Source organism: Anolis carolinensis, chromosome 5 (assembly GCF_035594765.1).
Source record: "Anolis carolinensis isolate JA03-04 chromosome 5, rAnoCar3.1.pri, whole genome shotgun sequence".
Lineage (NCBI taxonomy): Eukaryota > Metazoa > Chordata > Lepidosauria > Squamata > Dactyloidae > Anolis > Anolis carolinensis.
Genome location: NC_085845.1, coordinates 197,134,782 through 197,162,598, shown reverse-complemented (window position 1 = coordinate 197,162,598; position 27,817 = coordinate 197,134,782). Strand labels below are relative to the sequence as shown.

At 39.2% G+C, this 27,817-nt stretch overlaps 1 protein-coding gene across 3 annotated transcripts in view; it reads right to left on the bottom strand.

Annotated features, from left to right (window-relative positions):
- sfmbt2 (Scm like with four mbt domains 2) overlaps window positions 1-27,817 on the bottom strand; it is a 74,092-nt gene that overhangs the window by 1,493 nt on the left and 44,782 nt on the right. For all 3 annotated transcript variants that reach the window (XM_003220734.4, XM_008110256.3, XM_062983295.1), the window contains 12 exons: window positions 26,860-27,007; window positions 22,416-22,498; window positions 20,398-20,521; window positions 17,718-17,831; window positions 15,309-15,351; window positions 14,300-14,370; window positions 13,834-13,973; window positions 12,521-12,630; window positions 9,461-9,636; window positions 6,515-6,696; window positions 4,257-4,505; window positions 995-1,123 (listed from right to left, as the gene is read on the bottom strand). In XM_003220734.4, coding sequence (XP_003220782.2) covers window positions 995-1,123; window positions 4,257-4,505; window positions 6,515-6,696; window positions 9,461-9,636; window positions 12,521-12,630; window positions 13,834-13,973; window positions 14,300-14,370; window positions 15,309-15,351; window positions 17,718-17,831; window positions 20,398-20,521; window positions 22,416-22,498; window positions 26,860-27,007 — 1,569 coding nt within the window. The remainder of the gene's footprint in view (window positions 1-994; window positions 1,124-4,256; window positions 4,506-6,514; window positions 6,697-9,460; window positions 9,637-12,520; window positions 12,631-13,833; window positions 13,974-14,299; window positions 14,371-15,308; window positions 15,352-17,717; window positions 17,832-20,397; window positions 20,522-22,415; window positions 22,499-26,859; window positions 27,008-27,817) is intronic.

Below are 27,817 nucleotides of genomic sequence, written 5' to 3'. Positions count from 1 at the left end.
TCTAAGCTTCTGTCATATCTATTATAAACTGAGTTGTGTTACCAACAAAGAGAAGAAGGAAGAAAAAAAAATTAAAAGGTCTCCTCTCTGAGTAGCTAGTGACTGCATCTTTCCAAAGTGGTGTCAAGCGTTAATAATCCCCTTTACATCTGGTGGCAGCATTATAAAGACTTTATTAATTGGTGGCAGCAGTTATATAATATATATATTTAATATAAACATCTCCACAGATGGCCATCTGTTGAGGGTGTTTTGAATACGATTTTCCTGCTTCTTGGCAGAATGGAGTTGGACTAGATGGCCCACGAGGCCTCTTCCAACTTTGATTTTATGATTCCGTGATTCACTAACCTTTTCCTCATATATATGTGCTTGATTTACAATGAAAGTACATGATATGGAAAAAATGTTTTGTGAGTTGATTAAAAACTCATCAATTTTTTTCCATATTTTGAGCCAGAGAAGAGTATCTCTGTGAAATCATACTCAGTTTATAACACATCTGAATACTGTGAACTGAATAGGTGTTTTGGAACTAATTTTGAATTTTGGGAACATTACTGCTTCATGTTTTTAACAATACAATGAAGGGATTATTATTATTATTATTATTATTATTATTATTATTATTATTATTATTATTATTATCATCATCTCCCTAGATTAAGATACAAAGTGATTCACCAGTTAAAAGAATAATAAAATTAAAAGTCTTCAAAAAGGTGGCATTAACATATAATTAATCTAATTACAATATTAAAACAATTCAGCTCTATACAATGCAATTAAAAAGACATGTGAGTGGGGAAAGTGGATATAATCCACAAAGGGAAAAGAGCTTTGGAAGAATGATACAGGTCACTGAAAACTCACAAGCAAGATTCACACTAATCAGCAAACCTAGGGGCAACTTAGTCTAAATTGCAATAATTGTGACCCATGAAGACTTGGAATTCTTGACACAGAGAAGAGGCGGTGAAATAAAACAGCGTACCTGTTCCTGAAATATTTTGGCAAGAGGAGCACAATCCGTGAGCTTGATGAACCTCACCACGTCCGACACAGTCCATCCCAAGGGGTTCGTCTCCAGAATGAGCTTTTCATCTGGCTCTTGCTGTATTTCCTACAACAGCAAAAATGTTATCACTGAACCTGAAGGGATCATCTGTGTTATCTTGTCTATTCTCATCTTATTATGAAATATAGCATCCTAACCAATAATATCTCTACCAGCTGTTCATCCAAACCAACCTGCTTTTTGATCACCATATTCTCTGTAAAATGAAAGGGGGCAATGTCTACATCCAGTTATTGTTGCACTCCCATCAGCTCTATCCTGCTTAGCCAGTGGTGAGGACTTTTAGGAATTGATGTCTAGCAACATCTGGAGGACCATAGGATTCTCACCCTTACTCCAGACCATATTCTCACTGCAATGCTAAATTATTATTATGCTACAGATGGAAAAATGGTTTTTCAGGTGTTTGAAGACTGGATTTTAGAGCTGAAAGTGGCTAGATCCAAAGCTCTTTGTCCTCTGAAGGAAGACAATTCCCACCAGATGAAGGATCAAACTGAACATCAGCAGTGTTCAAATGTTCACCCCCACCCACAGCCCCACCATTTTTCTTCTTTCCAGTTGCCTTGAGTGTTTCTAAAGCACAGGCTAGATCACAGATTCTGCCTTTGAGGAAAGGGAGTTGGTGTTAGGTTCTCTTCTTCCAGTTGTGCTGTGGGTACGTCTTCCCCAAGAAGAAAGCACCAAGACACACGCTGGGTAGATTCCAACAGGTTTTTATTGTACAGAATACCAGAATCTTCTCTGTAGCCCATTTATATAGGGGCTCACACATACCAGAGGGTAATTGAGGTTTTATGGCTGGCATCTGTTCTTTGTCAGCGCTTGGCCTGTGTCCGGAGATGTCAAAGATGATAGTTGGCTGCACACCCAGTGTCTGCTAAATTTTGCTCAAGAAGTTCCTGTTCCATCACTGTCAGAAATTTGTCAAGGGAAAGGGACATAGGCAGAGCTCCAGGTCCAGGTGCTTGACTGACACTCCTTCTGCCTGCTCAACTGGATACAAATAGCTTATATATATTGTTGGGCTACCTAGCTGGCCTTAGTGGCAAGAAGGGGTAGTTGAGAAGTAGAAGATCTGTCAGGAGGAGCAGGAAAGAAATCAGGATTCCTTGGCTGAGTGGGGACGATAGGAAAGGTAAAGCAGGAAGAATATCCAGAAATGGAATGTGAAGAGCAAGGGCAGCATGGGTTGGCCAACCAGATGGAGCTTTCCAACATCACCCAAATCTGCATTAGCTAGATTCAGATGGACTTTTGCTTTCACTGATGTCTGCTTATAACAGGGCCTTTGTAAAAGTCAAAGACCAGGACTCACAGTATTCTTTCTTCTCTTTCTCCCATCATATTTCTGATAACAATGGAGTGACAGCTCTTTGAGAAAACCTCAGCAAGCGCTGGATGTGTAGCTAGCCCCCTTTCCCTCCTATCCACCATTCGCTATGTATATGTAAATACAGGAATTCCCAAAATTGAAAACAAATCTGAAAAACTTCTGGTCCCAAGCATTAAGGGTGACCCAACCTTATGAATATTAAATTATCTCCCAACTCCATTTTCAAAGCTGTTGTAAAACTAACACACACTTCCTGAGCACGGTCTCTCCATTCATAAATATTTTTGAGTTCTTTTCAGGCATGAAATCTGAGCATAGTTAATTTCACCACCTCTTTGACCTGCAAGGGACTAGGAAGCAGGTATAATCAATAATTAGTGCAGAAATTAATGGCCTGGTCCATCTCCCATACAGTTAACAAGATGCTAAACTGGGCTGTTAAGGGGTAAATGTTGTAATTGCTTTCCAGTGAAATTTCAGAAATTACTGTCTATATAATTATGGTGCAGTTTTAATGGAACAATGAGATTTATTTGACAATGATTCCAATAGAACATAAATGTACAAATAGTATCTAGCATCTGCAGTATGCCCAAGGGCTCTCTCACAGGCTGTGGAGATACTTAATTCAAGCCCTTTTCTCTCCAGTTCAGAATTGCCCGGAGTCATGAATGTAAATCAATAGAGAATGGTCAGTGCTCTCCCCATTAATAGCTGCCTCGATGTAAAGTAACTATTATATTGTTAAATGGAGAGCTTTAACCACATCATTTAGAGCCCAGTAGCTTGGATGCGTGGCTTCATTTCCTGATACTCACATAATTGCAATATTAGTTTAAACAGAAATCAAACACACATAATGATGTGTGTGCATGTAATAAACACACACATACTCAGACGAAATGTCATGTTGTACAACAGTGAAAGAATATGAAACAGGACATGTTAAAGGAAATATTTACATATTTATAGAGCCAGCACAGTGTAGTGTTTTGAGGATTGGACTACGACTCTGGAGACAAGGATTTAAATCCCTGCTCAATCATTGAAGTCCGTTGGTTGATCTTGAGCAAGTCACACATTCTCAGCCTCAAGAGGATGGAAAAAAAGCAAAAATCCCTCTAAAAAGATTGCCAGGAAAACTCTGTAAGAGGATTGCCTTTGTTGTTCAGTCTCTTCTGACTCTTTGTCCTGGATCTCTCTTCTAAGGTTTTGCAAGAAGCACACCTTTCCTGTCCCAAAAAACGATCGCCATAATCATAGAATCATAGAATAGTAGAGTTGGAAGAGACCACATGGGCCATCCAGTCCAACCCCCTGCTAAGAAGCAGGAAATCGCATTCAAAGCACCCCTTCCTTGCAAGCATTTGCAAAACAGAAGAGCGATCCAGGACGAGCACATGCGCAGCTGTGGTAAGGGACGCCCGCCTGGTTGAGGACACAAGCCAAGCGGCAAAGTTTGGTGGGGAAGGACTTTCCAAACTCTTTTATCGCTATGAGAAGTGCCTAGATTTCAATGGGGACTATGTTGAGAAGTGGTATTTGGGTCTGGCTTTCAACTGCATATGGTAAATGTTTTCTCCTATACTTCGTTCATTTTTAATTCCAAAACGTAATCTACTTTCTGGATAGCCCTCGTACTTGGGTGCCGAGGAACAGCAAATATGACATTTTCCAAATTCACAATAACACCTTGTAAGGACCAGAACTTGGAAATGTACTTTGGAAAATTTCCCTCCAGGCAACATGGTGGAAAGTATAGTTGAAAAAAAGGTACCACTACCAGATAATAATCTTCAGACCATAGGGATATGAAAAGCTTCGGATAGGTGAGGCACTCACTTGTTTAAACCGAGCCCTCTTCTCTCCTTTGGCGCGCAAGAGAGACAATGCCTTCTGTGCTCTTCTTCCCCTCTCAGAATGAGGGACTCGCTCCATATCGGCACTGCTGCGCAACTTCATTGTGCTTGTAGACTTGGTTGGAGGCAGATCTGAAGAAGAGGTGTCCACCTGGTCAGTGTGTGCATCTGGGCTGGTCTCCTCGCTCCAAGTCTCATCATCCAGGGCCTCTGAATCTTCCTCATCACTCTCCTGTAATAAAGACATGCTCATAATGAACAATGGCAAAACAGCTTCAGTAATAAACAACAGTGAAGGTGGAGATCCCTAATTCTCCCTTCAAGCAGGAGGTCTTCCTTCAAGTAGCCATGATTTCTGTAGGTTTAATGAAACAAATTAGGAAGATTTGTGAAGAAAGTGCTTGAATTGATCATTTATGTGCATGTTCTCCAGAATAAAATGCCCAGACACCAAGAGTCTCCCTATCATTAAGGTAGAAGAAACCATGTTGAGGGCAGGTCAACACTTCTCCATTTTTGTGTTTTGGATTAGGCAGAAAAATGTCTTATGACTAGTCTTAGCAAAAAAAAAAAAAAAAAAAAAGAGGGAAAGAAGTACTGACTCATAACTTATAATCAGGAAACCAAGAGAGTCAGGAGGTTATTGTATTCGTATGCCTTCATAAGGTAAAGGTAAAGGTTTTTCCCGATATTAAGTCTAGTTGTGTCTGACTCTGAGGGTTGATGCTCATTTCCGTTTCTAAGCCAAAGAGCCAGCATTGTCCGTAGACACCTCCAAGGTCATGACGGCATGACTGCATGGAGTGCATTTACCTTCCTGCTGGAGCAGTACCTATGGATCTACTCACATTTGCAAGTTTTCGAACTGTTCAGTTGGCAGAAGCTGGGGCTAACAGCTGGTGCTTACCCTGCTCCCCGGATCTGAACTGCCAACTTTTCAGTCAGCAAGTTCAGCAGCTCAGTGGTTTAACCCACTGCGCCACCGGATTAAATAATAATAATAATAATAATAATAATAATAATAATAATAATAATAATAATATAATTTTATTTTTATATTCCACCACCATCTCCCTGAAGGGACTCGGGGTGTCTTACATGGGGACCAAGCCCAGCATAAACAAGGATTACAAGCTAAGACACAATTAAAAACATAGTAACATATAAACAATCAAATTAAAGCAATTGAAACCAGCAGAGTAAAAACATCATAAAAATGTATCAACCAACATCAACAACCAGTAATCAAGAAATGGTGGGTATGATCATGATTCATGGCTTTTATGACCTATGGCGACACTAAGATTAACCTGTCATGATGTTTACTTGACAAGATTTGTTCAAAGGGGGTTTGTTGCCCAAGGTTACCCAGTAGATCTCCATGGCTGAGCAGGGTCTCTAGAGTTGTAGTTCAATGTTCAAATTAAAACACTACTTTGGCTTGAAAAATATGTAATAATTTTTTATTTACCTGTTCTATATCCCATTCTATCACTGTTGTGCAATGTGACATGTCATTATGTGCATTTCTGATTTTGGTTTACAATAAAATTGCAATTAAGTGAGCGACAGGAAATGAAGTCATAACTCTACTAGGGCTAAATTATATGGTTAAAGCTCTCCATTTAAGAATAGAATAGTTACTTTACACTGCTACATTGATAGTACTCAAACCACTACACTACAGCATTTTGCCTGGGAGATGGTATATAAATACTTGAAACAAACAATAAAATAATAATTTAAATGCATTCAGCATAAATCTGTCCAACTTCATCTGACCAAAACTGCATACACATTAAAAAGAAACAAACACCAATTCACAAAAAGTCCGGCACCATAGGATTTGTTGAAACTACACAAATAAATGTTTAACTTGAGAGGCAAAGTCATGAAGGCCAGCTGGTCATAAATCAGGACAGTGAAGCAAGACAGATAAAAACTATAATAACTAAGCCAGATGTGCTTGCAGGTGTGCCATCTGCTTCAGTGGCCAAATAAGAAAATCCATTGAGGGATAACTTGACCAATTTATAAATTGCTATTTGTTTCCTTCTAACACAGGCATGGGCAAACTTGGGCCCTCCAGGTGTTTTGGATTTCAACTCCCACAATTCCTAACAGCCTACCAGCTGTTAGGAATTGTGGGAGTTGAAGTCCAAAACACCTGGAGGGCCCAAGTTTGCCCATGCCTGTTCTAGCTGATCTTCTGGAGAAGAAAGATCCGTATCCAAGCTTCACCTCTGCAGATTCTGTTGGGTTGAGATCCGTTGTGGATGACCGCCTCTTCCTGTGCACCAAGATGAGTTTCCGCCTCTTCCTCCGCCTGCCTGGCTTGCCGTCTTGGTTCACCAGGCTCCGCAGGCTGTCCTTCCCATTAGCTGGAGGCTTAATGACTTTCCTCCTCCTTCCATCATAACAAGCTGGAACAAAAAGTGAACATCAAAACCTGGTTAGCTACCAAACCACACAAAGCCTGGGGAGCTAATTTAGGCAGAAGCAGCAGGATGCAATTAGTTCAAAACAACATCAAGAGAGTGGCTGCAGTCATCATTCCTAGAAAAAAAACTGATCTGTGCTTAACAGCTGTTTACTACTGATCAGCTAATCTTTGGAGAAAACCTCATTTTGGTCAAACTGAACAACACTTAACAAAACATAACATTTTGTGCTAGAATGTTTATCAGCCCACTATCGTACCTCAGGTTAGCTTCATCTTGCTAAATACATCAGGCTGCACACAGGATATAGTCTTTTGTAGTTTATTAGAAGATAGAAAATAAGTACAGTAGAGTCTCACTTATCCAAGCTAAACGGGCCGGCAGAACGTTGGATAAGCGAATATGTTGGATAATAAGGAGAGGTTAAGGAAAAGCCTATTAAACATCAAATTAGGTTATGATTTTACAAATTAAGCACCAAAACATCATGTTATACAACAAATTTGACAGAAAAAGTAGTTCAATACGCAGTAATGCTACGTAGGAATTACTGTATTTACGAATTTAGCACCAAAATATCATGATATATTGAAAACATTGACTACAAAAATGCGTTGTATAATCCAGAACGTTGGATAAGTGAGACTCTACTGTAGTTCTTAAAAGCAAAAGTAAAGTTCCAAAAGGTTGATGCAAAAACAAAGCTATATAGAATAATCCAAGAAAACATAAGGCACAAAACAAGGTTCCATGAATGCCTGACAAAGTCCCATAACTTGAATACACAAGGCTGCAAGGTAATCCAGGAAAGCAAGAGCTAAGCTTCTATACTCCAAAATGAGATGCTGCTTTTGACAAAGGTTTGTCTCTCAGCAAACCCTTTAATATTCCCTGCATAGCATGAACGCATTTCTTTGGCCTCTGACCTCTTTCTCTTTCTTGTTTGCTATTCTAACACTCGGGGAACCCGAAATTCCAAACGACCAGCTCGATCTAGAGATGTTGTTTGGTCAAGGCCAGACAGCTCGTTAACAGCAGGTTCTGCCTGCCTGTTATCTAGCTGGAAGCTATCCTCCCTTTGCACCTGGCTAGCTTCAGTATCAACAACCCCATTCCCTGCTGTGGGAATGTCTCCCTGCTCTTCGTCTCTCACAGCAGGGACACTCTGAACCTGAATCCCATAATTTCCATCAGAGTCATCTTGAACCTGAATCCCATAATCTTGAACATCGAGAACCTGAATCCCACAATCCCCATCAGAGTCATTCTGTGACTCCAGCTGAGTCACAACACCCAGCTACTCCCACTTAACATTTTTAGGAGCATTTTCCTGTTGGGAACATAAGAAGAGCGATGCAGTGAAAGGCTGGGTAGTGTAGTGATTAGACTGTGGGACTGGCACATGGACATAATGATATTGTTTCATCTACAGTGAAAGAAGGGGTGATAGCTAGAGTCAACGTGGAGAAGTCATGGAGTTACAATGTTCAGAGGTTCTGAAGTAACTGAAGGTCAGGGAGATGTTAGTGAAAGCCATCTCCATCAGGAGAGAAAACGGATCTGCTGGTTCCTGAGCCCTTCAAGAGCAAACAGAACAGCTTTCTCTCCTGGCAGAGATATCTGATGTCCTTCCATCATTTCTGCAGATCACTCTGAAACTATCTTGAAGTCATTGCTAACTGTCATCAAGCCAACTTCTACTTATGGCGATCCTAGGAATGAGAGGTCTCCAAGTCCACCTATGGCAAAATCAGGGTAACGTGGCTTTCTTGATTGAGTCTATTGTTCTGGAATGTGGTCTTCCTCTTTTTCTACTGCCCTCCACTTTATCATCTTTTCTAGTGAATCCTGTCTTCACATGGTATGTCCAAGGTGCAACATCCTCAATGTAATAATCTTTGCACTTAGAAAGCATCCAGGCTTGAATTGTTCTAGGACCCATTTAATTGTCCTTTTAGCAATCCATGGTATCTATAGAACTCTTCTACAACACCACATAGTAAATGAGTTTATTTTTGTCCTATGAGCATTCCTTCACAACCATATACAGAAATAGGAACTACAACAGTATGGATAAACCTGGCTTTCATATTCAATAATATCTTTACACTTCAGAATCTTGAAAATGTTTTCATAGCTGTCCTTCCAAGTCCTCATCTTCTTCTGATTTCTTGACTGAAGTCTTACACTGACTTAACAGAGCATCATGATGGTATACCTCACTATGCGTATTTTCTCCTGATCCAGATTTGAGTCCTTAGTTATGAAGTCTACTGGATGACCTTCAGACAGTTTTATTTCACACACTTTGTGAGGATAAGACCTGAAGCTCACTGGAGGAAAGATGGTATATAAATGTACAAAACCCATAACACTAGAAGAGACCTAAGGCCAACATCAATCTAACATTCAGTTCACATAAGCAGGCAATCTGCTGCTGATGGGAAATCCACAAGTAAGTCAACAGGGCAATCTTGGGCAGATTCTTCCATTCTCTTGTCAAGATGGTCTTGCCCATCCCAACCACTTCCCAGAGAGGAAAGAGGGCACCCAATAAATAAAATTTCTTGATGAATGCTCTACAGGTGAATTAGAAAAAAAATTCAGTTGACTTTTACTCATTCCTTAGAGGACATCGACCATTCTAGTAAACTTCAATAGAAGGAACCCGGGCAACTGATGGTCACTTTCCACAAAGCAAATGCCAAGTTTGTGATCCATCACATTGTTTCCAACGCATACTTACTGTACTTAGTTTTGGTTTGAATGGCACAGTTCTCTGGGCAGGCCTCAGTAACAGGAACAGGGCTGAATAAATTCGGACAGCATTCCAACTTAGCACAAACCCTCCGGCAGAAATCCAGGACTTGATCAGATGTACGGACAATCTTGACTGTTGCTCTGTAGGTTTTCCCTCGGTATCTATTATGGCAAGTAGGAATATAGCAATATTTACTGTCTTGGGAACTCAACAGATGAATCATAGAAATCATAGACCCAAAGAGTTGGAAGAGATCACAAGGACCATCCAGTCCACCCCCTGCCATGCAAGAAAAGCACAATCAAAGCACCCCCGATAGATGGCTATCCAGCTTCTGCTCAAAAACCTGCAGAGAAAGAGACTCTACCACGTTCTGATGTTTCTGGGAGTTTATGGAGCAGAGATGTAAATTCTCAATGATTACATCCTTGTACCCTGTTTCCCCGAAAATAAGACAGGGTCTTATATTAATTTTTGCTCCCAAAGATGCACTAGGTCTTATTTTCAGGGGATGTCTTATTTTTCCATGAAGAAGAGCTCACATTTATTGTTGAACAACAAAATGAACATTTATTATATACTGTAAAGTAGTTGTCATCACAAACCAGCATAACCAGACAAACTGTGAATCCTATCAAGAATTTCTTGTTACTACCATTATTTACATGTGCAACAATCTATGGTACCTCTTGCAGTTTAGGTTTCACAAGGTTTCCACGCTGATTTCTCTCTATTCTAGTTTCAATGTAGTCATGAATGATGAATAATATAATATACTATAATAATAATATGATAATATAATAATAATATAATGATATACAATATATTAATGAGATAATATAATAATAGGATATAATAATAATAGAATATGATAATAATATGGTATTAATAGGATAATATAATAATGGGATATAATAACAGAATAGCATAATAATATTATAATAATAGGATAATATAATAGAATAATAGAATGGAATAGAATGATATAAAATATATTAATAGGATAATATAAAATGGAATATAATAATAAAAGAATATGCTAATAATGATAAAATAATAATATGATAATATAATTGAATAATAGTATAGAATATAATGATATAAAATATATTAATAGGATAATATAAAATGGAATATAATAATAACAGAATAATAATATAATAATATTAAAATATAATAGAATAATAATAGAATAATAATATAATGATATTATAATAATAATAGAAAAATATAATATAATGATATAAAATATATTAATAGGATAATATAATAATGGGATATAATAATAGTAACAGAATATGATGATAATAATATGGCAATAGAATAATAGTATAAAATAATGTTTCAGGGCATAGCATAGGAATAAGGATGAGAGGAGAATCCCAATGCGTCCTGTACCTTTAAGAAACTGAAAGAGCAGGACGAGTGGAAAGCCCTCTTCCTTCCCTCCCTCCTTCCCTTGCCCTGGCTCCAGGAGCCAATCAGAAGCCTTGGGGGCGAAGCAAGCATGGCCAGGAAGCATGGCCTTGTCTCCGGAGGAAGAAACGGCAGCGCAGCAGCAGCCACAGAGGCTGGGGGACAGGCAAGGCAGGTGTGTATGTATGAGTGCTGCTTCTGCCTGCAGCCATACTTCCCAATGGAACTCTGCTGCAGCCTTAGTTGCTAGGTCTTACTTTCAGGGGAGGCCTTATATTTGGCAATCCCCCCAAACCCCTGCTAGGTCTTATTCTTTGGGGAGGTCTTATTTTCGGGGAAACACGGTATGTGAGGACAAATCATTATGGTAGTTTTCTCCCCATTGAAGCAGAAAATGAATATTTTTGGTCTCTCATTTAAGTAATACCCAGGATTGGCCTTGCTTAGCTTCTATGATCAGACAGAATCCAGTGTCTTTAGGATATTAACTTTTAACCAGAGATCATAGTTTGGCATGTATGCCTTGGGCTTTTGGAAAAGTTACTCATTTTGACTACAACCAGAATCCCCTTGTAGCAACACCAAGTAGGGTATTTACTAGGGATATGTGCAATATATGTTTCCTTTGTTTTCTTTGTGCATTCGTTTAATGTCAACTATTCATCTACACCAAACAAATTATGACATTTTCATAAGAAACGAGAGGTTACACAAAAATGAAAGCTGCACAGTCATTGTGCTTGCTTTCATTTTCCTTTTGTTTCGGCCATGTAACAATAAGCAGGTACTGACAGACAGCTTGATTTCCAATTACAACAGATGTGTATCAATGGGTGTTAATAATAATCTTAATATTGATAACAATAGTTACTCTGGTACTCTAAGCTGAGTCTGAGAGAGGTCTGCTTCTCCATAGCAGCTGATGTGTCAGTGGGTGTTAATAATAATATTAATATTAATAACAATAGTACTCTGGGGAAGACTCAAACATTTCAAAAGTTGGTGGGCTAAAAGGGGCTGAAATGTCCTCCGTGTGTGGAGATTTTCACCTCTCTAGCCCAAAAAATGAGTGTGGGGAAGCCCTCCCATTGCCGCCAATGGTCTGAAAATTTTTGTTTTTTCGTGAACGAGACAAAAATTCTATTCCTAACAGCCTCAGGCTGGGGGGGGGGGGGAGGGAGGAAAGGGCCTGAGGAATGGTGGGAGTTGAAGTCAAAAACACCTGGAGGGACAAAGTTTGCCCATGCCTGATCTATACTGTAAGATTAATGCAGTTTGGACCCACTTAAACTGTCATGACTCATTGGGAGTTATAGTTTTACAAGGTCTTTAGCTTTCTCTGCCAGAGATGGCTGGGAGCCTCACCAAATGTCCGCACCCAAAATTCCATAGCATTGAACCACAGCAGTTAAAATGGTGTCAAACTGCATTAATTCTACAGTATAGATGCACTCCAAATCTAATAGCCGAGGTAGAATAGAACGTGTGTTAGAGAAGAAACAGCTTTAGTGACCCGTGAGACAAAGGATACACCTGTACATTTAGACAGAAGCCTGTGAAATGAATTGGTATCAGGCACTGGGCCTGATACAAACCCTTATACAAAGAATAAATGAAAGCCAGCCTTACTTTGCTTTGAGGGTCTCCTCTTGAAAATTCCACCCTGGGTCTTCCACAAGCTGCAGCTCCCGCAAAACACTTCCGGGCCTGTACGCGGAGTTGATTACCATGCTAAGGACCTGCCAGAAAAATAGCAGAGGGGCTTGGTTTTAGGGGAACTCTGTGCTATAAATGGAGAAACGGACCAAAGCGCTATGCAAGTAGATAGTTAATTCTAGAATCACTTTTCACCACTTTAAAAATTAGCTGTCAAGGCCCAGGTAGCAAAGAAGTAAGGAATGTTTGAGGTAGCAAAGTAAGGAATGTTTGCTTGCCTTGATGTTTTAGACTGGGTAGGTGGAGGGAAGATATCTGTGCTGTAGTAGTTTGTGTGCTGGACTACAACTTTGGAAGCCAAGGTTTGAATCTCAGCTTGGTCATGAAAATCCAGGTGACTGTGGACAAGTCACATACTCTCAGCCCCAGAAAACTCAGTGATTGGGTCATCTTAGGTCACCATAAGCTAGAAATGACTTGAAGGCAACATCAACATGATGGAAATGTTAGTCTAGTTGCTATGTAAAAGTCAAATTCCACATTGGGGATATTTTGTGCCAATATATTAGGAAAAGCAGCCTTTTGCCAGTCCTCCAAATATCCCTACTAACATAAACTTGAAAAAAAAACTTCCAGAAACAACCTCACCCCACACATAAAAAACCTTCTAGAAACATCAAATACAGTAGAGTCTCACTTATCCAAGCCTCTCTTATCCAAGCCTCTGGATTATCCAAGCCATTTTTGTTGTCAATGTTTTCAATATATCGTGATATTTTGGTGCTAAATTCATAAATACAGTAATTACAACATAACATTACTGTGTATTGAACTACTTTTTCTGTCAAATTTGCTGTATAACATGACGTTTTGGTGCTTAATTTGTAAAATTATAACCTAATTTGATGTTTAATAGGCTTTTCCTTAATCCCTCCTTATTATCCAAGATATTTGCTTATCCAAGGTTCTGCCGGCCCGTTTAGCCTGGATAAGTGGGACTCTACTGTACATCTATTTGAACGCTTCTCAAGATGGTCACCGGAATGGTAGTGTGAAAGAGTATCTTTGGATGTCCCTTGTTAAATAAAAATACACCTCCTATGTGTTAAATGGACCACAGGCATCCAAAACATAGTGAAAATGTCTCTAAAGTCTCCCCTAGAATGTGTTTGGGGCCTTGGGTGCTCTCTTGCTAGAAAAATAATTTTAATTCAGCAAGAATGTAAGCAAGGAGGAAGGAGAGCATAGGCTATAGGGAATGTTGTGCAACAAAGTGCAATGCTCACCTCTTTGAGGACTAGCACACACTTCCCTGGGCCCACAGACTGGGGTAGCTCGGCCAACCTTCCTTTGTTCAGATGTGGTCCTGAGAAGCAACGGTGGTTGATGAACAGGGCTGGACAGCTGTACCTCCCGTTGATGGTACCTGCAGAGACGAGACACAGTCTCATGCTTCTCCTACATCCTTGCTTTGAATTGCTTTCTCTCCCCTGGCTTCATCCACCTTCTTAGAAGGGAGAGATAAGAGCAATCTGGTGATAGTTGTTCACAGTTACATCATGCGGAGGAATGATTTATCAATATTTCACCATCTTGGGACCTGGATGGTTAAAGAACTAAAAGACATGTTCTCTTTTTAAACTCCTGGGTAGAGCAGGAATTCAAATATTTGGTAGAGCTTCTATCTATGAAACAGGGAGCTGTAGTTAGTCTGGACTGGAATTTTATTCTGAGTTTAGAGAAAAAACTCACCCATTGCTTCTGCCTGTGGAATAACACAGGAGTCATGTATCATCTTTTCAACAGGCACTCCAGGTGGTAACCTATTGGATGACAAAACTATGTTAAACACGGAGATACAGGAGAGCCATGACTTAAGACAAAAAGAAACATTTCAGTCTTTAAAAGGCCTCTTCTGGGCCCTAAATGTTCCAGTGTGTGTGCCGATAAACCCAGTAGAGCTTCATCTCCTATCTGTTCACACTGAAGCACTGATTGCCCATATGGGGTGGCTTTGGGGTTTTAAACTAAGATGGGAGAGGGGCTTTGGATTGTGTGCAGAAAGGAGAGGAATAACAAAACCCAGAGCGGATAAAAAATCCAATTGCCATGCAACCACCACAACCTGTATTTTGGCCAATAAGTCCCAAACAGCAAATATTCTTGTTGGGCAGGATTCTGCTCATAAGGGTTTCTTATAATCCAAGAATCACATCTTTAACCTTTTTTTGGAGCATCTTCAAATGTTGTTTGCCTAGCCTTGTCTTCCAGAAACCTGATGAATTTCAGATGTGTTTGGACATATGTGGCACCAAGATATCCGTTAGCTTTGCTAATTTGGGTGAATGGAGTTGCAGACTGGAAGGACCAAACTGGGAAAACTGGCTTAGTGCATCTCTTGTGAGCAATCCCTCACTCTTCTTGAGACAGGATGGGAAAGCAATCTATTCCCCTTCATTTTCTGACAACAAAGTCGATTTAATTTCATTAATTCAAAGGAAACAAGACATCCCTTTAGGCTCCACAGACATATTTGCACACATGCATGACCATACTCAGAATGAAGCACATCACGTTTGCAGATGCAGCTTCTGTCCATGTTGGCAACATAATTTCCAGATGGTATCCTGGCATACATAACTTCCTAAGCTGCAGAATGCCAGCCATTAGGTTTAGCTGTTCTGTGCCATCCTAAGATGTAAATCTTAGTTATTTACATACTAAAGCTGCTTTGTTATTTACATGTTAAGTGCCTACTTACTTCTTTTCGGGTTGTACGACAGCAATCTTTCTCTTCCTCTGTACTGCAAAAACAAGAGGGACAACAGCAGTGATTTGGGTGATGGATGTTTGCAAACAACTTACATAATCTATTATTTGGACAGGAGAAAGGACTTCTGAATCATCAGTAATGATCCCCTCCTTTTACAAGCCCATAAGGGGACATGAGAGAAGTCTCCCACAAGGATGGTAAAAACATCAAAACATCCGGGTGTCCCTTGGGCAATGTCCTTGCAGACGGCCAATTCTCCCACACCAGAAGCAACTTGGCAATTTCTCAAGTCGCGCCTGACATGAAAAAAAGCCCATAAGAATTGTTTTGTTGGATTAGATAAAGGTTATGTCTTTGTGCAGAACTCCTCGCCACAGGTGCCGATACCAAATTTGAGGAAAGGACATGTTGTAGGTTTCTAAATGTTTTAGGGGATTATTAGCTGAATCATTCAAAACAGAGGCACTCACTTTTATTCCTATTCCTATTCCCCAAAACCCTTTAATAAACAGCCCTTTCCCAAACCTGGAATCATGACCCACATTATGCTTGAAGTGCCTTGAAATCCTTCCCATTCACCATATGCTTTTACCTGAAAAACTTTCAGAGTATTAATCAGGTTTCATTTGGCCAGGTCTAAGTGCATCACTTTGGGATAGGCATCGGCAAACTTCAGCTCTCCAGGTGTTCTGGACTTCAACTCTCACAATTCCTAATGGCCTATAACTATTTTTTCCTCATTATGTCTTGGTTTTTGCCTTTCTAATTTCTCATAGTGATTTTCCCTTTCTATATGTGTTTTTATTTATAAACTGTTTTACTATTTATTTATTTATTTACTTACAGTATTTGTATTCCGCCCTTCTCACCCCAAAGGGGACTCAGGGCAGATCACATTATATACATATATAGGGCAAACATTCAATGCCCATATACATATAGAACCGAGACAGAGACAGACGCAGGGGCAATTTAACTTCTCCTGAGGGATGTTCGATTCTGGCCACAGGGGGGAGCAACTGCTTCATCATCCACTGTGACGGCACTTCCTCATTCCAACGTCATACATTAGTTAAATTTGCCTCCCCACTTTATAAGTGGTACCTCATTTCCTACTTGATAGATGCAACTATCTTTCGGGTTGCTAGGTCAGCAATGAGCAGGGGCTATTTTTTATTTTTTAATTGACGGGTGCTCACCCCGCCACGGGCTGGCCTCGAACTCATGACCTCATGGTCAGAGTGATTTATTGCAGCAGGCTGCTCACCAGCCTGCGTCACAGCCCAGCCCCAATAATTTGGATTCTTGGTTGGTGCTGAGGGCAAAGTAAACTCCCTCTGGGGTGCAACACAGTTAAATGAAGTTCAAAATGCCTTATAATGTACTTGGAACTGCATCATATGGTAGTATAGATCCATCCCCAGGTGTGTCCATAGATGAATCCAAAAACAATTCCTCCTGAATAAGGTTATGTAGCAGTGAATGGTAATTAACACAGTTACTCTTTAGATTGGGAAATTAGATGTGCTTAATTGCTCTTACATTACAATCTTGTCTGCCGATATGTGTGCTCTAAACAGTTATGCCACTATTTTGTTGAAACATTACACTAATAGACCCTATGGAGCACTTCATATGTTTGCTCATCTTATTTTTATGGGATATGTACTTAACCAAAATACTAAAACAATGCCGGTATTCTTGCATTTAGAAGAACATGTTATGCAATTAAATTTTGCAAGCCTGATTACCCCCGGGGTTATCCTTTTTCTGTTTTTTAACTCGCTGAGTTCACAATAAGAAAGGCTGAACGATTCTGCCTCTGCCGCATTCTCCCAAATTAGGTACGGCTCTTTGCTTTGAAAGCCAAACATGTTTTGCTCTTAGAACAAAACAAAAACAGCAATATGTTTTCAAATCCATTTAGGAAGCAACAATGCAAAGAGGAAGAAGACGCTTTCCAGGAGTGGGGACAATCCCATCCATCATGTTTCCTGGATCTTGTTTCTCTGAAGATTAAAAATAGGAAGTTGTGGATTTCAGTACATTATCCATATTCTGGCTTATTTGAAAGCCTTGAATTATAGTTAACAGCAGGAAGAAAAGAACAGAATTATTATAAAAACCTGACCCCATCAGCGGCCCTGGAAGGAAGCCACAAAAATAGTACTGGACAACGTAGTATATATTTATCCATTCCTGCTGTATAGATCTATAGTCCGATACAAATGACAAAGGATTGCTCCTATGTGCCAAGTTAAAGCCTTGCCACAAGCCCTCACCAAGGCTACATTGCAGCGCTTTGCAAAATCTAATTCCCTCCTACCGATCAAGCTGTAAATGCTGAAACACTACGGCGAAGGTTAACTGTATAAATCTGCTGTTTCATGTACTTACAAATTGGTTTATGTGGTGCCAGGAGCCTGTAAGCATTTGCTTCGCACCACCCAACTGGGAATATGTCCATCGATTCTACGTCAACTATGTATTCTGGAGCAGGCACCTGTAAACCTATAAACACACATTTACAATGCAATTTTTAAAGCCAGGGAAGGGAGCGACAGGAGACAAAGAAGCACAAAGAAAAAGATAAGATGTGCAGCAGAAGGGAAGACAAATCAACTTTCTCCTCCAACAGCATCCGTCCGTCATCATCTATGCTGCACACAAAGAAAAACAAGACCATCTTGTTTTTTTAAAGCAGTGACATTCTGTTTGTTAAAAAAGTGAGCATTAACCAGTGCATTCAGATGCTATATGCAGGTGGCTGCTGTGAGTTTTCCAGGCTGTATGGCCATGTTCCAGAAGCATTCTCTCCTGACGTTTCACCCACTTCTATGGTAGGCATCCTCAGAGGTTGTGAGGTCTGTTGGAAACTAGGCAAGTGGGGTTTATATATATATCTGTGGAATGCCCAGGATGGGAGAAAGAACTCATGTCTGTTTGAGGCAAGTGTGAATGTTGCAAATGGCCACCTTGATTTGCATTGAATAGCTTTGCAGCTTCAAAGCCTGGCTGCTTCCTGCAGATGCTCACACAACAATACCTTTGTCTATGCTGTTTTATTACTCCGATGTGTGTGAATTGCTCATATATACAGGCTGGGCATCCCTTATCCAGAATTCCTATACAATAAAGTCTTGCTTATCCAATTTTCGCTTATGCAATGTTCTGGATTATCCAATGCAGTCTGCCACCCGCCCGGATCCACAGTTGTTTCTCTAGGCCGCAAGAACTGCACTTTTTATGGATTTAACTTCCAACAATGTTGTTACTGTAAGTTCATTTCATGCAATTCTATCTTTATTTGTAATCAATTTCTTAGTAGCCAATGTTTTTGTAGCCAATGTTTTCAATACATTTTCATGTTTGGGTGCTAAATTTGTAAATACAGTAATTACTACATAACGTTTCCATGTATTAAATGGCTTGTTTTCTGTCAGTTTATTGTAAAACATGATGTTTTGGTACTTAATTTGTAAAATCATAATGTAACTTGACATTTAATAGGCTTTTACTTAATCCCTCCTTATTATGCAACATTTTCACTTATCCAACGTTCTGCCATCCTGTTTAGTTGGATAAGTGAACTCTACTTTATCTGTGGAATGTCCAGAGTGGGAGGAATAACTCTTGTGTTTGAGGCAAGTGTGAATGTTGCAATTGGCCAGTTTGATTAGCATTGCAGCTTCAAAGCCTGTCTGCTTCCTGCAAATGCTTACACAGCAATACCTTTGTCTATGCTGTTCTTTTACCCCTATGTGTGTGAATTGCTCTTATATACAGGCTGAGCATCCCTTATCCAGAATTCCTGTATCTGAAATATGTCAACACCCAAAATCAAGATAGGGACAGCATTGCTTTCTGTTGGTTCAATGTACAGAAACATTGCTTCATGCACAAAAATATTAAAATTACCATTAGCCTATGTCTGTGTGTATGAAACAAAAAGGAATCTCATGTTTAGAGGTGGATCCCATTTCCAAGGTATCTCATTATGTCTATTTCCAAGTTATATTATTATGTACATATATATGCAAAGACAGGGACTCCAAAATCTCAAAAATGCTGGGAGTTGTAGTTTGGTGAAGTACCAGACCTCTTTGAAAGAGAAGGCAAAAGACTGCATAAAACTAAAACTCCCAGGCTTCCATAGCATTGAGCCATGGCAGATAAAGTGGTGTCAAACTGCATTAATTCAACAGTGCAGATCAGGCATGGGCAAACTTGGGCCCTCCAGGTGTTTTGGACTTCAACTTCCATCTCGAAACGCAACGATGTTGATCCGAAGCATACAAAACAATGATTATTTTAGGAAGTGTGTTATTGTAGGAAGCACTATTTCTTTAGTGTGCTCTATGGATTTCAAATAATCCAAAATGGAGACCCAATACAGAGAACCAGAAGGATGAAGATTAGCTGAGAAACAGGAGATGGAACTTGTAGAGATAAAACCTTCTGAGGATATGTCAGTTTGAGAAATTAACTATATTTTTAGGAATGATGTGTGGGGATATGACTGCAAATTGTATTGTAAAAATTTACTACAGTGGAACTAGATTTGTCTTCCTTTCTTTAATAGACACATTTTTCTCTGAGTACATGAGGAATATACGTTATTGCTTATGGAAATGCAAGCCCTAAAATTCAGTATTAACTTCAAGTATAGATTATTTTATTTACTTTGTTTTATATCCTGCCCTATCTCTGTCATAGAAAATTAACAATGTGGATCACAAGAGAGAAAGTAACATAAAGCAGCAACTGTGAAATAATGCTAAAAATGGCAAATGCTTCACTTTCTTGTTGGATGAAACATGGAAAGATAGGGAGGTCTCTACCTGATGCCGACATTTGTTAATAGCTTGGAAGAGTTGCTTCTTAATTACAAATTCCAGCCATTAGGTCTATTAACCATAGTAAAGGTAGAAGTTTCCTTGTAACATTAAGTTTAGTTGATGAGGTTGGTGCTCATCTCCATTTCTAAGCTGAAGAGCCAGCGTTGTCCATAGACATCTCCTACTAGCCATGTTGGCTACAAAATTCTGCGATTTGTTGTTGTGTGTCTTCAACTTACCTTCAAAATTGAGCCACATTAAACTTTCTTTTACTGATGAAACAGATGCCACACAGATTTCAGCTCGATTCTTGGGATTGACGGCCTCAAGCTTCATATTTTTCGTAAAGCCTCGGCTGGAAACCTGAAAGAAAGCCAACCAAGTAACTCTGCATAGTTTTCAACCTTAATTTTGTAACTTAGTCTCTATGCAAATAAGGATATACATAATATTGATGACCATCTCATTTTTTTAAACAAAAAATTGTGTTTTGACACTTTATCAGAAAAAAGTGTCACCTTTGAAATTTCATAACTTTTGGGGTAAAATTTCAGGAAGGATTTTGTTCATGCAAAAAGGCACCACTTTTGGACAAAAAATGTAACCTTCCTATAGAAAAGGAATGTATTACAGCTACGGAATAACACAGCGGGTTAACTGCTAGCTACAGAAGATCTTGCTGACTAGAAGGTTCGCAGATCAAGCCGCAAGTAGGGTGAGCTCCAGCCGTCAACCTATCTTCTGCCTACCTAGCAGTTCAAAAACAGCAATGTAGATAAATAGATAAGTAGATAAATAGGTACCGCTTTTAGCGGGGAGGGAAAAGGCACCCCCGAAAAACATGCCAGTGGTCCGATTAGGAAGGAGTTTATGAATGACAAAGCCCCTCGCCGTGGAAGAATGGGGCAACAGGATCTCCCTATGACCAAGTTGAGCACAGCCTCCAGATGCCGGAGATGGAAAAAGAGGGAAGCCTTGCCTCTGTTTATGTACTGTCTGCCTTTGACATTTGTATAATGTCACTGAATGCTTGCCATATATGTACCTATAATCCGTTCTGAGTCCTCTTGGAGATATAGAGTGGAATACAAGTAAAATACTATTATTATTATTATTATTATTATTATTATTATTATTATTATTATTTTGCACAAAATATTTTTTGGACAGAAACAGTTTTTCTGAAAAATTCAGTGCTTTCTGAAAATAAAAAATGTTTTGCACTTTTGAAAATGATTTTTGCACTGATCAGTCATTATTATGATTACAGTAGAGTCTCACTTATCCATGCTAAACGTGCCGGCAGAACCTTGGATAAGTGAGTATCTTGGATAATAAGGAGGGATTAAAGAAAAGCCCATTAAACATCAAATTAGGTTATGATTTTATAAATTAAGCACCAAAACATCATGTTATACAACAAATTTGACAGAAAAAGTAGTTCAGTACGCAGTAAAATTATGTTGTAATTACTGTATTTACAAATTTAGCACCAAAATTTCATGATATATTGAAAACATAGACTACAAAAATGCATTGGATAATCCAGAACCTTGGATAAGCGAGTCTTGGATAAGTGAGACTCTACTGTATTATTATTATTATTATTATTATTATTATAGCCTTAACAATGTTGCATGACACAGCAAACAAGATAAATATGCTGGATTTCATATCATAAAATCACGTCGAACACTTCCCAAGTGTTTAGGACTGTGTGATGATGATGATGATGATGATGATTATTATTATTATTATTATTGCCCTGCTTTATCCCTCCCGAAGGAAACTCAAAGCGGCTTTTTCATATATTACAGTAAACTGCCAGTTAATTCATTGCACCCATAGGGATTGGTAAATGCTAAATAAATGTAGGTTCTGCTTGCTTGAGAATTGCTATTAAAATACTTCTAACACTTCATAATATACATACAATACCATTAACTTTGTATTGACTTGATATCAATACTGAAATACAGTAATTAAAACAAAGACAAGCCTAACATAATGTAACAGTTTTACTGTGCTATAAAGACTGATTTTACTGTATTACGTATTACAAAGATTTTATTTTTCATTAAAAGTATGATTTCTTAGATTTTTTGCCAGTTGCTAGTGTTCTGGTAAATTATGCATCTCTTGCATAATTCGGGGTAAAGGAAAAGATAAGTTAAGACAACATATAAAGTGAAGGACACATGTATGGGATAGTGACATTGACAACAATGAATATAAAAGAGCAAGATCATCATCTTACATTTCTGAAGCATAATGGAGGAGCTGCTTCTGCTCCACATTGCTTTTGATAATCTGCCCAGTCAAAGTCCTGGCTAGAATACCCTAAAGGAAGACAAAAACCACAAAAAACTGTTTACTGATTGAGAATACAGCTTTTTCAAATTTGTTGGACTACAACCTCCATTATCCATGGCCAACATTGGTGATACTAGTGTGAAATGATGGGGATTGCAGTCCGATGACAGGTTTGGGAATGGTGTTCCACAAAATGAGCACTTTTTAAACACAAAAAAACCCCTTCTTTGTGGGATATGTGCAGTTACGGGTGGAAACATCATTTGTTACTGTTCCCATTCTTGCAGAATAATGCCTTTCCTGATGTATCAGAAACCCACGAGAGAAGAACATAGTAGCAGTGGTGATTCATCACATTTTGCAAAATCTTGGGCGGGGGGTGGGGGGAATAACATTCTCCAGACAAAATAAATACATTTTGTACTGCAAAAGAAGGTGAGGAAAAATTGTGCCAAGTCTATGTTCCCTATTTAGGAGACAATGTTTTCTCCTGTTTCCTGTGAAAAATGTGTTCTTTGCACTGGAAAATGATGCCCGTTTCTGTGTTAAATAATTCCACAAAAAGATTTCACAACCTCTTGAGAACTATGTGAACTCGTTTATCATCTCCCAAAGAGGCAAGAATACTATGGAAAATATTCATTCTTGCCTGCAAGCGCAAAGAATGTCAAGATTGGCATTTATAGTGTTGCTACATTACATGGGTAACATCTCCAGAGAAATATCTGCTTTCCCAACACTATTAACATGTGCCCAGTGAAGTACTGTATATACTTGAGTATAAACCTAGTTTTTCAGCCCTCTTTTTAAGACTGAAAAAGCCCCCCCGGCTTATACTCGGGTCAGGGTCCTGGTTGGCTTATATTTGGGTCAGCTTATACTCGAGAATATATGGTACATTTATTATTTTTCTCTATTATTATTGGTATTATTACATTTATTATTTTTCTCTATTATTGTTGCTACTATTACATTTATTTTACTCTATTTTTATTAGTATTAATAATACATTTATTATTTCACTCTGATCTTATTACTATTATTGCATTAATTATTTTACTCTATTTATTATTACATGTATTATTTTCCTGTATTTATTATTATTACAGTAGAGTCTCACTTATCCAACACTCGCTTATCCAACGTTCAAATACAGTAATTACTACATAGCATTACTGCGTATTGAACTACTTTTTCTGCCAAATTTGTTGTCTAACATGATGTTTTGGTGCTTAATTTGTAAAATCATAACCTAATTTGATGTTTAATAGGCTTTTCCTTAATGCCTCCTTATTATCCAACATATTCGCTTATCCAACATTCTGCCGGCCTGTTTATGTTGGATAAGTGAGACTCTACTGTATTATTACATGTATTATTTTATTCTATTATTATTAAAAGGATACATAAGCACATTTACATTGAAGAAGATGAGAATGATTTGATCAGAGCTGGACAGTCTTCTTAAATTTGACCTTTATGTAAATATTCAAAAACATTTAACCTACGGATGCCTCAATTAATGTAATTTTATTGGTATCTATTTTTATTTCTGAAATTTACCACCCTCGGCTTATACTGGAGTCAATGTTTTTCCAGTTTTTTTGTGGTAAAATCAGGTGCCACGGCTTATATTCAGGTTGGCTTATACTCAAGTATATACGGTACTTTTAACACATAAGAGATTTGTGAAACTTGTATGGTGCTGAGGGTTTCAACCAATGATTCCCAAACTCTGCTCCTCCAGAGCAAACTTCAATTCCTGCAGCTTTGGATACTTTGGCCAATGGTCAGAGCTTTGGGGAGCTGTGGTCCAAAACCCTCAAAGGAACATGGTTTTGGAATCACTGGAAATGATAGGACATATTCAGACATTCTTTCTTTGCTCTATTGACCATTTTGTTGTTATTTACCATCGGGCTTATCTTATGGTCACCCTAAAAATGCCTCTTTTTGTTATGAATAGCCTGCTCAAGTCTTTGAAGTCAGGACAGTTAATCCATCTGTAGTGCAGACCCTCTTTGCTAATGCCTTCGACTTAACCAGGCATCATCTTCTTTATTAATAAGGCACATTGTGATATACCCAAAGTCCAACAGCCCCAGTTTAGTCATTCTGGTTTCCAATGAGAGTTTGGGCTTGATTTGGCCTACCGTGTTTCCCCGAAAATAAGACAGTGTCTTATATTAATTTTTGCTCTAGGTCTTATTTTCAGGGGATGTCTTATTTTTCCATGAAGAAGAATTCACATTTATTGTTGAACAAAAAAATTAACATTTATTATATACTGTACAGTAGTTGTCATCACAAACCAGCATAACCAGACAAACTGGGAATCCTATCAAGAATTTCTTGTTACTACCAGTATTTCCATGTACAACACTCTATGGTATGTACATTTACTTATCCTGCATGCTCTGGTGTTCTGTTTGGCGGGCATGCTTCCAAACACAAACTTTGCTAGGTCTTACTTTCGGGGGAGGCCTTATATTTAGCAATTCAGCAAAACCTCTACTAGGTCTTATTTTCTGGGGATGTCTTATTTTAGGGGAAACAGGGTAGGAGCCATTCATTCGTCTTTTTACCAATCCATACGTCAGTACATAGCAAGGCATCCACATTTGTGGGTTTAACCTTTGTGGATTTGGTTATTCCTGGAGTTGATTAATCTCTAGGTTCCCAAGTTAAACTCTTCCTGTGTCTATGAATTTTGCATCCATGGATTCAACCATCCATGGCTTGAAAACCTACCCTTCCTGAATTGCACTGAATTAACTACCTCATGTTTTAATACTTGTTGCACTTTGCCCAGTTCGTTTTTACCCCCTCTACTTGGATGCCAAATCCATGTTTTATATGATTATCATTTTATACTTCTGCTATGTTTAGAGTGTTGAACTTTAGTATCTGTGTCTGTATTTTTATTTTATTTTTTATGTTTTTATCTGGTTTCCTGCTTTTATCTGGGATTGGCCCATGTAAGCCACCCCGAGTCCCTTCGGGGAGATGGAGGCAGGGTATAAGAATAAAGTATTATTATTATTCCTTTCCAAATTCTAAAAACCAAACCTTGATTTTGCCACTTAATATAAAGAACACCACTTTACAATGCCACTATGTATTATGGGAATTGAGTACTCACAGATGTTACTATCCATGGGGACTTGGAATCAAATACCATTGGATATCAATGGGTTAAACCCTTGTGCTGGCTGAACTGCTGACTTGAAGGTTGTCTGTTCAAATCTGTGAGACGGGGTGAGCTCCCGTCTGTCAGCTCTAGCTTGCGGGGACATGAGAAAAGCCTCCTAGCAGGATGGTAACACATCCGGCATCCCCGGGAAATGTCTTTTTAGATGGCCAGTTTTTTCACACCAGAAGCGACTTGCAGTATGTTCTCAAGTCGCTTCTGACACAATAAAAAACCCACTATAGAGGTATTTGGTGGTTCTGTGAGATTCTGGATCTTTCTATGTTGGTTCTCACATACATATTGAGCCATCCACATTTGTGTGTTTAATTGCAGAGAGTTTGGGATTATAATATGCCAAAATCACACTGCTTTCTTAAATATTGGGGCTGGTTTTTTGGGTGCAGAGGTACACTTTACCTACTGCTCCTCTGAACTATGAGCAAGACAGTTCCATTTACATTTTAATAAACGTATACAAGCTGAAATCATAAACTGTGGAAGATTTCAGTTGCGGGCATTAAGCTCTAGCCAAGCCTGGCACGGCTGCAGCGAAGCACATAGAGAATATTATGCAAAGTACAGGCTCCTTGAGCTGCTAATGGAAATGTGCTTTCCTCTTAATAGCTCATAAAATAGACAATCACTGTTAACACTAAAAGAAAGAAAGAGGTCTATAAATCCCGCTTAATAAATATAAGCCGTGCCAAGTCAGTGCTTACATATGGTGGCAGCTAATGAATGTTAATTTGCTGGCTGGCAACAAAAAGCAAGCGCAAAAGGACTATTTCTGGACCCGAGAAATCTACTCAACTTTTCTTTTGTTCCTGTTTAGAGTACATTTCATGTCTACTATTAATCTGACTTAGAAATGGATCGAAAGGAAAGAGAGACACTCAGTTACAAATACAGTCTAACTCCCTTTATCCAAACCTGGCAAAATTAAAACACGATTTTAAAGGAAAAGTTAAAAAATTACATGCTTGTATGCATGCACATTTGCACATCTGTGTTCACTGCATGCCACTAGATAATGTGAGAAAAGAAATAAGAGTTCAACATTATGAGAAGCAATGCCCCTGTGAAGACAGCTTCAGATATTTCATAAGCTACGGGTTCTGTTGCCCAACCAGAAGGCTGCCAGTAAAATATATCAAAATTAAGCAGAAATCAAGTGGAAATACATGGAAATACAAACCTTTGGGAGGTGTGAGATGGACTCCGTTTTTAAGGCACCACTGGACTGGCATGATCCCTAAGGAATCGGCATGGCAAAGGACCGTGGTGGCAGTTGCCTCCGGGCGGAGGTCATCAATGGTCACTTCGACAAAATGGTGACTGAAAACCTGAAGGGAAGCAAATCACACAGTTTAAGTTCCTCATGGAAACACTTGCCATTGTAGATGCCCAGTTCTGAGTTTTGCATTCTCATCATCCTCATCCTAGGAGCCCCTGGTGACGCAGTGGGTTAAAGCCTTGTGACTTGAAGGTTGGGTTGCTGACCTGAAGGCTGAAATGTTATATCAAGTTTTGCTGTTGGGTGTTTGGAACTGTGTGTTTCCGGCAAAGCATTCCAGCAGCACAAGGGTTAAGCACAAGCCAGCTTGATTGATTGCCCACAGGACCAATAGGTCAGGGCTTCCAGTTTGAACTGTCTGGCCAGAACTTTGAACTCAGGAATGCGGGAGGTGCCAACTTTGTAGAGATAACAGTGGAGCCGAGCCAAGCCAAGCAGAGAAGACGGGCCATGTGTGCAGAGAGCTATGGCTTTCAGCAACTGTATATATTGTATAATAAAGTATTTAGACCTGCTGGGATCAGCAGTATATCAACAACTCAGATGTCGTTTTGTTGGTGCCACTTTGCAGCTGCATAAAGTGGTCCTTCGGGTGAGCAGACGGAGAGAACTGACTCACCAAATCAGTCAGGGTGACGGATGATCGATTCAACTCCCCTTCCCATCATCCTGCACACCCCTGACAAAGGCTGCTAGGTTTGAATCCAACCCGGGGAGAGCACGGATGAGCTCCCTCTATCAGCTCCATGTGGGGACATGAAAGAAGCCTCCCACAAGGATGGGAAAAACATCAAAGCATCTGGGCATCCCCTGGGCAACGTTCTTGCAGATGGCCAATTCTCTCACTCCAGAAGTGACT